Here is a 12,780-nt window from a genome sequence, read left to right on the forward strand (position 1 = left end):
TTTGAAAAGTTTCTGAGGTTCTTAATGTTAATATCAGACATTGCTAATGTAGGTTTATTTAAATCATTTCAGCCTATAGTTTTTCCACTTGTATCAAAGCTAAGCATTTATCATAATTAGTTATGCCTATTTCCATGTTTATAATTCTGAATTTAGAGTTTGAAGTCTTATTCACTTATATTATATGCAAATTGGGGCTATTACAAAATGCATGTGTGTGTGTGGGACTAGGTAACTGTACCACACCCTACGGTACTACAGTCATTTTAGTGTCATTGAATGAATTTGTATTTGGCTTTGTTGCCACAGTATAATCAGGATATCCTATTGGAACTAATTTGCTGGAAGCACCGCATAGACTTGAGTGATTTTCCTTGACCAAAAGCACAATATTTACAAAGCTAATGCTGCTATTGTAGGGTTGAAACAATAGCCTACTAGGCTGAGCTGAAACACACGCAGTCTGTTTGCTCTGCTTTTTAAGCCTGGGCTATTGCATTGTGGGACGGAATTTGGTCTGCCTTGCTCAAAAGCTGTGAGCTGCGTTAAATTAGCTATAAGATGAAGAGACAGTCATATTAGAGAATAGCTGTGCAGCTGCAGCAAGCTGCCCTCACCTTGAATAAGGCTATGAGATAGGGAAATAATTGTTGTTACCGTTCGTGAAACTGGAATGCGTTCGCAGTGTTGTCTGTGTTGGGACTGCCTCAGATTCCCTCCCCTTCTCAAACCTTGTCTGCCTCCACCCACAGGCAGTCTGAATTCAGCCAGGCTCAACGTGTAGAAAGGCTGTAATTTTTTCTTCAGACAGGGAACCCAGGTGCTGAGAGCCACCACAGCAAACACCCCATAGCGTAGGCTACACTTATCTGGGATGAGGAATTCATTTCCCAAGTTGGAAGCAAATCGGTGGTAAGTTTTAGCTCAGTCATTAGAGCTTAACCATTTAAAGGTTTTGAGTGGCTGTATGTGGATTGAGTTGCTGTATGTATGTAGGTATGTATGTGGAGTTGTATCAAAAACTACCTCCATGACTTGGGCCGAGGGATTTGAACAACCACTCACACACTGTAGACTACAGCTGAATTGAAAATGAGCCTGTTTGTTTGGTGCGCCTCTCCGGCTGAGTGGTTTAGCTCAGCATGCGTTTGTATTGAAGTCAAAGGTGGGGCAAAGCTATTCAGATTTTCAGGCAGTGCATTGAAATATCTCTGATGGACTATTACCGCACAGCTTTGTCAGGTTGGGCCTGGGCTCTCTGCCACATTTAAGCTCTCTTTAGTCCTTCTCCATGTCTCATCACCCTAAGTCAACTCAGTTAGCCTCCATGACCATGCACGTGGACACTTTGATAATCCAGAAAACGACTAACATAAGGAGTTTCAGAACCTTATGCGATTCAGTACTTGAGGAAAGACTGTGGTACAGTTTGATATTCAACATGTCTGTTCCCCTATTTTCCCCCTCATGTTAACTTGCCACTAGACGGAGAGAGACACTCCTTTATCTGCAGCGATAGGATGTTAGACCTCACAGGGACAGTTTTCTGTCTTCAGTGGCTCATGTAATGGGAAAGGGGAACAAAACAAGCGAAGGAATCTGATGAAACGTTCAAATTTGGGAAGTCTCGTCCCTCCGTTTGTGGGCTTTGCTGAGGAGAAGTGATTATTAGGCTATGTGGCTGCTCTTCACACGAAGACAAGTCATCAACGAGAACAAGCAGTTCAGCTTTAACAGTTTGAATAATAGGTTTTCCCTGCCAGAACTTGTTTGTCTAGGTCAGTTGTACATTAACTTGTCCATTCAGTAATGCTAGCTATTAGTTTAGCTACATTAAGTCCATATGGTACAGGAACTCTGCCAGTATATCCTGGCAGTTTAGTCTAGGCCTACATGTAAATTAATTGTCACAAAAACAGGACTGTAACAGGATTCTCTGGATTTCTGTTGAGAAGCTGTTGTTGTTTCTCCATTCAGACTTTGCCCACTGACGATCCCTCCCAAATGTTTTATTGTCATAAGGCGCCAGGCTGTAACAAATGAGATCATTTGGGGGGTGGAGGCGATAAAAGAGGGGTGGGTGGAGGGAATATGCTGTTCCTGGTGGTTGATTCATGCCTAGCCTGAGCTTTGCTGGCACCACAGCCCTGTTCACCTGAGCCTCACAGGAACATGGCGCCCACCAGTTCTCTCTGGAAGGATGGAGAAGAAAGTCTTTGCCTGAATGGTCCACTGTGGTTTCTGATGAACGGGTTTTCCTATTCAGCAACAGAACTTCATTTGGCGTCCAGCCAAACCTCATAAACGCTTGTAAGACAGGCTTTCGTGGCTGTCCTGAAAGCAGATTGTGAAAACGTCCCTGAAGAGAGCTCACCTGCAACCAGACATAAACCTGGCATGCTGGTCTTTAGTTAAAAGAAAACTCAAATGACCTCGATCTTGGCGTTTGTCGCTTGCGGCAGCCGCGGCGAAGGGGATGCTGTCACAGCGAGCTGGCACAGATGGCAGAAAAGCCAGCAGGCTGGTTGACAATGCGGTCACTTCATCCTTCACTAAAGGGCAACAACAACTAACAAGCCCCATCTGTGTTTATCTTGGTGTGGAATCACCTCTGAAACCCAAGTTGTTCCAGCTAGATCTCGTCCCTCTGTACACGTGAGGCGGGGGGGGATCTTAGAAGGTTACTCTGCGCGTATTCGAGATGATCCCGTCCTCACATGAAAGACTCTCGGGAGGCCCGAGAGGATGTGAAACGATCCGTGGTTCTTCATTTCCTCATCATCACTGGACAAACAGTGTGCCGAGGAAAGGAAACAGAGCCCATTTAATTGCTCCGGCAAGGCCTTTCAAAGTGATGGAGGGAGGGGAAACGCGGAGTGTATGGGAGTAAGGGAGCCCAAGGTTAGTCAAATGTGGGCAGAGAAAAGATATGTATAAGTGTTTCTGCCAAGAGGGTTGTGATGAAATGCTACCGAAGCCAGATACTCCATCTTCATGCCAATGGAATTGTAAAATAATTTCCCTCACCCGAGCCATCCACAGGTCACTGCCTAGTTATTTCAAGATACAGTATCGGGGTCTCGATTGTGGAAAAACGGTTTGAACAATGTCATCATAAAGTTTTCCTTTGGGACAGTTTTTCACCTCTTTTCCCACATCATTTTAGACCGTTGAAATAATGTCTCCGCCTCCTTGTGCACTCCACTCACTACTCAAGTACTGTAGAGAATTTAACACATAATATACGTGCTAGTGAACACTGTGTATGCTTTGTCAAGCACAGTAAGATCCTTTCTTAAAAACCAGGCCGTCCGAGCCAAGAAAATACCTTCTGTTTTCATGAATTGGTGATTTTCAAATAAAAGCAAACTGTTCCTGAGCTGATTCACTCTGCTCTGAGACATGCTCACAACACAGACAGGAAAACACAGTGCGCACACACACACACACACACACACACACAGGCTGAGGAGTAGCTCTAATTCCCTACTGAGTGTAGGGTGTTCTCTAAGGAATGTGAAGGAAAGATAAGCTGCGGGACTGTGATTTCCCTTGCTTATCGCCGCCTCGCTGAATCCATTCAAACGCACACCCTCACACACAGAAGAACTGTTACACGACAACATTGGACAAGGCGACAGTGGATGAGAGATAAAGCCAACACGTCAGTTTCCTGCCAGGCAGCCTCTCTGTGGGTTAGCTCTTAGCTCCCAGCTGCACATCCACAGAGACCGGCAGCTTCTGGAGGATTCTAGCGCTCGCACTTTCTGACAGCACAGCAACCAGCCTGCACATCTGATCCATGTATCAAAAGCACTGTAACAAAAAACATAATTTAAACAATGGTTTGCCATGATAGGACCTGCTGCATATACAGGCTAGATGGTGAAGGAGAACTGACTTCAGCAGATGGTGCTCATGACCACCTGCCTGAGATGCAAGAGACATTCGATACACTATAACTGATTAGCAGGTTCCTCTGAGTCTATCGGGAGAGGCAGGGGAGGAGAGGCAGGGGAGGAGAAGAAGATACAGGAAGAGAGGCAGGGGAGGAGAGGCAGGGGAGGAGAGGCAGGGGAGGAGAGGCAGGGGAGGAGAGGCAGGGGAGGAGAGGCAGGGGAGGAGAGGGAGGGGAGGAGAGGGAGGGGAGGAGAGGCAGGGGAGGAGAGGCAGGGGAGGAGAGGGAGGGGAGGAGAGGCAGGGGAGGAGAGGCAGGGGAGGAGAGGCAGGGGAGGAGAGGCAGGGGAGGAGAGGCAGGGGAGGAGAGGCAGGGGAGGAGAGGCAGGGGAGGAGAGGCAGGGGAGGAGAGGCAGGGGAGGAGAGGCAGGGGAGGAGAGGCAGGGGAGGAGAGGCAGGGGAGGAGAGGCAGGGGAGGAGAGGCAGGGGAGGAGAGGCAGGGGAGGAGAGGCAGGGGAGGAGAAGAAGATACAGGAAGAGAAGCAGGGGAGGAGAGGCAGGGGAGGAGAGGCAGGGGAGGAGAGGCAGGGGAGGAGAGGCAGGGGAGGAGAGGCAGGGGAGGAGAGGCAGGGGAGGAGAGGCAGGGGAGGAGAGGCAGGGGAGGAGAGGCAGGGGAGGAGAAGAAGATACAGGAAGAGAGGCAGTATAAGATCATTAGAGGAAGAGAGGCAATGCAGGATAGAAGCCACTTGAGAAAAGCAGGAATAGAGACAGGTGAGGTATGGGAGGACACACGAGTGAGTACGGAGATGATGTGGAAAGTAGCGGTGTTGCCTCTCAACATGAAGCCCCCTTTTAGCCGAACCCCCAGGAGATTTGAAAGCTCCAGCTGAACACATTAACACAGTGGAGGAGAGGGAGAGGGACTCTCATTTTGTTTGCGAAGCAAGGTCTCAGTCTTTCTGAGGCACGAAGGGGGTGGTTGGAAAAAAAGCTCTGAGTAGTGAATGTTCACTGCTGAAGAGGCCAGCTGTGCAGGACTGACACCACCAGCCACAATGATTATGTTCCAATCCTGTTCCCTGAAGGCTCTGTCCTAAACCCTCATGCTTCAGTGACCCACCCGATGGAGGCTAGGGACTCCCCTCTGCCAGGTGACAGCTTGGATGGAGCCAGGGGGGGGGGATCCTTCCATCCCAGCTGGAACATGGGGGAAGTGAGCGGGAGGCTTGACAGACTATATCCCACCAGAGAGGGCTTCTGCTGGGAAGACCTGATGCTCAGCTCCCCTCTACCTCTGCCACCTCCCGGAGAGACCACAGAACCAGTGACCCATCACTGATGCAGTCCTATTATCCTCACATACTGTACCACGCAGATATGGAAACCACTGCAGCAACATGGCTAAGATAACCATATAGAGGGAAAGGAGCCTTTTCTTTCTTTGAATGTTTTTTATTTTTCTTTCCAAGAAATACCATACTGTGCTTATGGTTTCACAAGCACTTTGAAGGCACCACCAACCATATCCATCACTCTTAATACTCCTATAGGGATGATAAAAACCTCACAGAAAGTCTTTGTGCCGTAAGAGACGTAGCAAAAGTGGACAACAGTTTGGAAGTGAGGGGGCTGCTGAACGTAGCCTTTTTCAAGGCATGACGAGACTTAGTGAACATCCGTTAATGCCATGTCTGCAGGGAGTCTAGGCCCTAGATTTAGATTTTTTTGTTGTTGGTCTAATTACTCTTCTAGAGAAGTTGGCGTGTGTTTTTCATGATTCTAGATAGAGCCGTTGTTCATTAAACAAGTGATAATCTTGAGGAATGGTTGTGTAATATTCTAACCCCAGTTGGCCAGAGCCAGATCCAGTGTCTGTTATTCATACCGGGACATAAAGTAGCTTCATTTGATTTACTTTGAATGTTCTTTTTTTCTTGTAAAAAATTGTTTTTTACTTTCTATCTTCTTTATTTCCTTCAGTTTCACTGCCAAACTGTCGTTTGAAGCTTGCTGAACTCTTTAGAAAGAAAGAAACAGAGTTGGGACTGTTTATTAGCAATCCAGTTTGATGAGGTCGTTGTGTCTCGGCCTGAGACGCTATGCCTCAGAGTTGAGTAATGGGAGTAGGAATCTAATGTTTGAGACGGACAATTAGTTGGTGGCAACTGTGTTTGTGTGCCTGTGAAGGTCTGTGAGAGAATGATTAAACTTCATAGTCGTCTTCCAGAGACACTTTGACCCAATTAAACAGCATTCTTTACGACCGCGTCCTGCATTTAACCACAATTGGCCTTGCTTAAACACCGTTTTAGTTGACACCATAATGCTCCGGCACTAATACTCCGCTAACGTAATGTGTTTGGGACCTGGGCATTACATCAACACTGTTCATTGGAGCTGTACCACACTATCGGCTGGAATGGGGAGACAAGTTTTAAAAGAAGTAATGGAAATGTAATGACCTGATCTTCTGTTTCTCTGAATGAGATTTTGTCTTTGGCTCCAAAACAAAATCGTTTCAATTTGGTGACATATGGATCATGCGGAGAGGAATATTGCCTTGTTGCCGAGGGAGATTCAGTGTCAATATTTGCGTCGTCCCGCCAGGAGTTGAGCAACTTTTTATCACTTCAGAGCAGGTCACTGGCTCGCTCCCTCCTACTTTGTCATTACGATCTTTTACGGTGGCGTTTCTGGGAACAGAGCAGAGATGAGGTAGGGGAGGGGGGGGGGGTGCTGCAGACTGCTGAGACTTGAAAAGGTCTGACGATGCCTTGTGCCACCATCATTTCCCACCCCTCCTGCACCCCCAGCGTGACTTCTGCCCACATCTCCCAGCACATAACAGTCATCCCGGGTTATCTATGCTATGTTTCATTTCTCCTTTAACAAGAGCATCTGGTCCTTGTCCCTTATCTCTTCCACAGAGCAGAACAGAGAGCCTTGCCTGCCCTTCTTGTCCACCACTCACCGACATGAGTGCCAAGTTAGCCATCAACAAGGAGGTGTTCACGCCTCACGACGAGAAGATGCTCGCGGCCGTCCAGGTGAGGAGGAGGACCAAGAAGAAGATCCCATTCCTGGCCACGGGAGGACAGGGGGACTACATGACCTTCATCTGCCTCTCAGGTTAGAGGGAACCTTTTTGCTGCATTTGTGACAGTGCGTACATTTGTATTTGTGTGTATTTGTTTTGGTCTTTGTGTGTGTTAGTGTTTTTGTATGTGAGCTTTGTTAACCTGGATGGAGACTCGAGCCTACATCCTACAGATGGCAAAGTTATTTTTTTTCCTTGTCTGTGTTACTATCCTGGGCATAAACGCACACATTCACACACACTCCAACATCAGTTACACTGATCAGCATATTGACGCTTACAGAGGCTCTCACTAAGCCAATTTGCTGCTTGCTTTGGTTTAGTGTCAAATGATTAGATTTTAATTTGTGTGTCTGGATTTTAATGGAAGGGGGGGATTTAAAATAGTTTTTGCCGAACAAATAATTTTTCTCCTAATGGTATTGTGATATTGCTAGGTAATGTAATCAGTCAAGCTTATTAATTTACGTGACAGTGGAGGAAAACAAATCTGTAGTACTGTCGCGAGCAGACTCTACTGTAGGTTGGACTCTAATGCAGCTCCAGAACTGTTCATGAAGCAGCCCATTTCCTGCTGTCAGCCACTCCTTAGGCAGCAGCAAATCACCCAAACCAAACCTACCCCCCCCCCCCCTCCCTCCCTCCCCCACACACACACCCAAACTCATTTTACAGGGACGGGTTGGGTATTTAGGTGTCGGTCCTACATCACAGCTAAAGGAAGGTGACAAGTACCTGGCTGGTGTCAGGTTGAAGGTAGCCTTCCAATTACCACCCAATGGACAGGTCTTCCCTCCGTAGTCTCCTGAAGGGATAATGGCTTATTAACGCTTCCTTTTTGAAAGCTTTTGTTATTGAGTCATTGTGCTGCACCACAGAAATTCAACTTTAGTATGAATGTAAAGATTGCTTCCAGGTTTTCAGCAACCTTTAACTTTGTAATTTCTCTTTAGAGCTGTGTGGAACTTGTCTCTCTCTGTCTGTCTGTCTGTCTGTCTGTCTGTCTGTCTGTCTGTGTCTGTGGTCCATCCAAACAGGCTCTGGACTAGTAATTGAAACCCATAAACAGGGTCCTGCTGCTTCCATTAGAGCTGCTAATCAGCTTGGGGATTGTTCATGACAACCGGGTTAAATTACATTCGGTCACGCTTGGAATGTTCTGGAATGTTCCTGTGTTCGTTAGACTCCCAGACGAGGGTGGGTATCTGTCTAACGATGCTCACGACTCCTGTGTCATACGTAGGTACATTGATTTACTCAAGTGGCCCTGAGAATATTGACCTTCTGTGTGTGTGTGTGTGTGTGTGTGTGAGTGATAGTGTGTGTGTGTGGGGGGGAGGGGGGGCGGGCAGGCGGGCGGGACGACCTTATGCATGCTTGTGTGTGACTGTCTGGGTTACTGTGACTCCATAAATTCCAGCTGATGAGCCAGAAGGTGTCAAACTAAAGTTGCTTCAATGCTGCAAAGGTTTACACAGCTTGTGTCCGTTCTCGGCCAGGTCGTGGTGGAGACTGATAAGCCAGCCACAATAGACCCAGCCTGTAGCGCCGCTCGTCACAAGTGGCCCAGCCTCAACTGCACCCTTCCACTAAAGGACACAGATACTCTTTCTTCCTTCTTGCTTTCTTTTCCATTTTCCATCCAGTGAAGTTGTCTGCTCTTCTCCTGGGCCTACTGAAATGTGAAAGTGCGTTTCAAGGCTACATCATTCACTCTAGTATATATTCTCCTGATATAACTTGTACTGAGACCCATTCAACATGATCTATACTTCTTTCACTTCCTCGGCTCCATTCAAGGCCAAAGGACTAGGCCTTATTTTCCAAAGAAGAAGTGAATGGGTTTCATGGAAGGTGGATGTCTGAACATCGGTCTGTCTCTATGTCTACATATCAGCTGTGCTGGTCATTGTGCTGTTTGGACCCTGGTGATTCCACTGCCTCTAGTTTTCATGGCTAATAATAAGGAGTCGTTTTTAACTACCAGACCAGAACCTGTAGTTTCTGGACTGCTCTGGCTGTTGTGCTCTGTGTGTGTGTGTGTGTGTGTGTGTGTGGGAGGGGGGTGGTGTAAGGGGGGGTTTGAATAATATTACTACTGTTGAAGAAGCATGTTACTAAACTAGTCATGTGAGTTTGAGCAAGCCCCCGGGATCCAGCCAAGCCTTGTGCTACTTGTCTGTGTGTGTGTGTGTGCTTGTATGTGTGTTTGTGTGAGGATGCACACTGTATTGTGAGCATGTAAATGTGTATGAGTGGGTAAAACCAAAGGTCCCCAGTCTTATGCCCTACTGAACGTGTGTGTGTGGAATCAAGCTCATGTTTGTGTGGGAGGAATGTTGACAACCCCATGACGGCTGCCTGCACAGAGGCAGGATTATGCAATGACTTAGCCTGGGGAACACTAGCTGGGCTCTGTATCAAACTACACAGCTGTACGGCAGTATTGTACAGTAGAGTACAGTATGCCAGGGTCTGCTCTGTCTGGACATACAACACTCTAGTCTGGTCACTTAACACAACATGTCTGTCTATCCAAGGCTAGATGGAAACCTCTTCACTACTTTCTGTTCCAGTGGCCCTAACACTGGTGCACATACACACACATACAGTATACCAGATCTGTGACCGTAACCAGGCATGGTTTGCCTGCCCAGTTGATGTCTCAACCAGTCATTTTAAATGAGACTGCTTCTCTTGACTTTCTCACCACCACATTTTCTTCAATTATTCTTAGCCTACTTTGTCCCTGTTTCTCAGACAGTGTGCTTAGGTGCTTGCAGTGCAGTATGTCATCACATCAGCCGGTTGAGATTCTTGGAGCACAGGCAGTGTCTTGTTTGGCCCCCCTCTAGACACAGTCAATAGGACACAGGCACATTGAATACCAGCTAGTCTGTCCAACTGGCTTCTACACAGTAGCCTATTTTTCTGAGAGAGTGGGAACAGGAGTGTGTAAATTGGCCGTTCTGTTGTGCTGGGAGGGTCGGGGTGTAGGGGTGGGGGTGGGGGGGGCGGGGTGCGTGGGGAGTATTCATCAGTGAAACACACAGTCCTGGACAAGACTCCCACTGCTACTGTGCCTCTTTTGGTTTACGATCCTTTAGGGTTCAGTCAGAAACTGCACACAGACACACACAGACACACATACGCATACAGGCTTTGTCTGGGCAATGCCAGTGCTTGCTCTCTAGACTTATTACCAGGAAGGAGAAATCCTTGGAGGATTTGTGGTCGTCTGGTGGAGTAAAGAGGAGTATGTGTTCAGTACAGTGCATAACATGGAAGATGTGGGGACTGCACGTCATGGGTTTAGTTTGCATGTGATGAAGAGCTTCAGCTTTTTGATTATTATTCACATTCTTCATTCAGAGTCTCGGTTGAAATGCCCCGAAGACCTGAGGAGATTGTGGGCTGGCCCGGGCTGAGATGAACCTGCTGTTTTCACGTTTAGTGTTCATGTTCTCTGCTCTCAGAGTGTGGTCATTACATCTGTATGGAACTTCTGAATGGCTTTGATCTTTTGCTAGCTTACACACACACACACACACACACACACACACACACACATAACTCACATTTAGCTTTGCCAGGAGCCCAGCCTTGATCTGTTTCAGTCTGTGTGTTTCGTCTTTGATCTCTGGGAGTCACACAGGGTCTCCCCAGCTGGACTTCAGGGGTGTGTGCACAGGGGTGTGTGCACAGGGTCAGTAAAGTATACCAACTGTTCAATATAATTCCAAGTAATAAGTAATATTATTACTGTTTGCACAACAACTGTGCACGCACGCGTGTGTGACAGCACTGCAAAGCCCAAAGGTTGATGAAGATCCCTCCAGGGTTAGGAGGGGTTAGTGCAGGAAATAGTGGACAGGAGTAGTGGACAGTGTGGTAGCATCAGGCTCGTCCTGACTGGAGAATAACAACCCTGTACTGCCCAGGCCCCTGCTGATACACACACACACACTGTGTGAGAGCATGTGTGTTGAAGAAGAGGTTGTGTGTTTGTGTGTGGGGAGTCAGATGGCTGAGCGGTTAGGGAATCGGGCTACTAATCTGAAGGTTGCTGGTTCGATTCCCGGCTGTGCGAAAATGACGTTGTGTCCTTGGGCAAGGCACTTCGCCCTACTTGCCTAGGTGGAATGTCCCTGTAATTACTGTAAGTTGCTCTGGATAATAGCGTCTGCTAAATGACAATGTAAATGTAAATGTGTGGGAGTAAGCAATGTGTGGCTCTATGGAAGCGTGTGTGGGCGTAGGGGAGAGCACGCTGAATGGGTTTGAATGCACATATGTGCTGATGAAGCCAGAATGCATATCAGCATGTAGGGGGTGGGCTGTGGTGGCTCGTGTGTGTGCGCATACATGCGTGAGTGCTTCTGTGTGTCAGACCTTGTTTGCGTATAAGAAAGACAGTGTGTATGCGCATGTGTGTTTTGAGCGTGTGTATGGATGTGTGTTTCACTGTTCCACCCGCAGACTAATGAGTGTGACCCTGAGATACAGCCTGATCACCATGCCCAGGACTGAAGCCCTCAAGCGCTGATGCATTGATCTGAATAACTTTAATTTGAGTCGATTAGCTTAGAGACTTATGACTGCCAACACACACACACACAAACACACACTCTCACCTTCCCCTATCCTGACCAATGAGCAGTCAAGACAGATCTCCACACCCCCCCCCCCTCCTTTGCTCTGTAAACAGAACCCAATATAAATTTCATCCATCTTTGCGTTGATTATTGAGTAGTTAGATATCCATTCTCTGGTAACCACGTTAAAACTGAATACGTCGTTTTTTGCATTCCCATGACAAATTCAAAGCTATTTGTCAGCCGTCTTATAGATTATACAATTTTCGGAGTGAGGGATGGGCGGGCCCACCGTGTTCTAAGAGGCCTGGGCTTACTTTCAGTTGGTTGGAGCCATCAGAGACATCTAATGGGCTTCTCTGACCTTCACTCTCAAACTTAAATCCTCCCCTGGTCCCAAGCTCCGTGCTGGCCGGAGGTCAGTGCTGGCCGGAGGTCAGTTTGACCCTCGCAGCAGACAGCTGGGGTGGGGGGGGGTGAGGCACAGAGGCTTCTGAGAGTCTGGCTGTCCTCACTAAGCCAGGACTAACGTGTGTTTACCAGTCAAGTATGTGTGTACTCTGCGTGGAGAGGAATGTTGTCCTGGAGTCTGTCTTTGTGCTTCTTCACCCCAGGTCCTTGCTGCAGCAGATATTGACGAGACTGACTGACTGACGCAAACTCTCCTTCTGTACAGGACACACGGAACAAAGTACAAGCCCTTCCTTCCCTTAGCCATGTTACTGGGTAGATTCCCAGAGTTCACTCTAGCGTGAGAGAGAGAGAGATGGACGTGTTGGAAGTGGCTGAGGATGAGTGTTCACTGGATGCTGACCTGCCTGGCTGGCTGACTGGCTGCCTAATCAGCCTGGTGCTCTAGCTGACCGTAGACTGTACCTCCTCTGTGGGGCTGAGGAAGGAGGAGGCTTCTTGCTACCTGCTGTCACCATCATCCCAACACCACCCCCTCTCAAACACATACACACACGTCAACTATTTCTGAGCAGCTATTGGCAGCCTCACACACACACTGGGGTTTCATTTAATGTCATCGGTGAGGCTGTAGTCCTCCGCTCTGTTTTGAAAACAAGGGTGGACATTGGAAACTGTGAAGGATCCTCTGCTGCCTCGTGGCAGTTGTGGTTTTCTCTGGAACGTTCCGTCTGTGTTTCCTGCTTTCGGGCTGCGAGGAGCCCGTGAGGATCTCCT

General features: G+C 47.8%; 1 protein-coding gene across 6 annotated transcripts in view; it reads left to right on the plus strand.

The window, feature by feature from the left end:
- Nucleotides 1-12,780, plus strand: part of stxbp6 (syntaxin binding protein 6 (amisyn)) — a 78,025-nt gene that overhangs the window by 1,026 nt on the left and 64,219 nt on the right. For 4 of the 6 annotated variants that reach the window (XM_084675334.1, XM_084675337.1, XM_084675338.1 and 1 more), the window contains exon 2: nucleotides 6,828-7,029. In XM_084675334.1, coding sequence (XP_084531460.1) covers nucleotides 6,876-7,029 — 154 coding nt within the window. In that variant the 5' untranslated portion in view covers nucleotides 6,828-6,875. Of the gene's footprint in view, nucleotides 1-770; nucleotides 913-6,827; nucleotides 7,030-12,780 lie in introns of those variants that run through there. The other 2 variants (XM_084675335.1, XM_084675336.1) reach the window with 2 other exon arrangements.

This window comes from Hypomesus nipponensis, chromosome 3 (genome assembly GCF_054491055.1).
Source record: "Hypomesus nipponensis isolate SF chromosome 3, ASM5449105v1, whole genome shotgun sequence".
Taxonomy (NCBI): Eukaryota; Metazoa; Chordata; class Actinopteri; order Osmeriformes; family Osmeridae; genus Hypomesus; species Hypomesus nipponensis.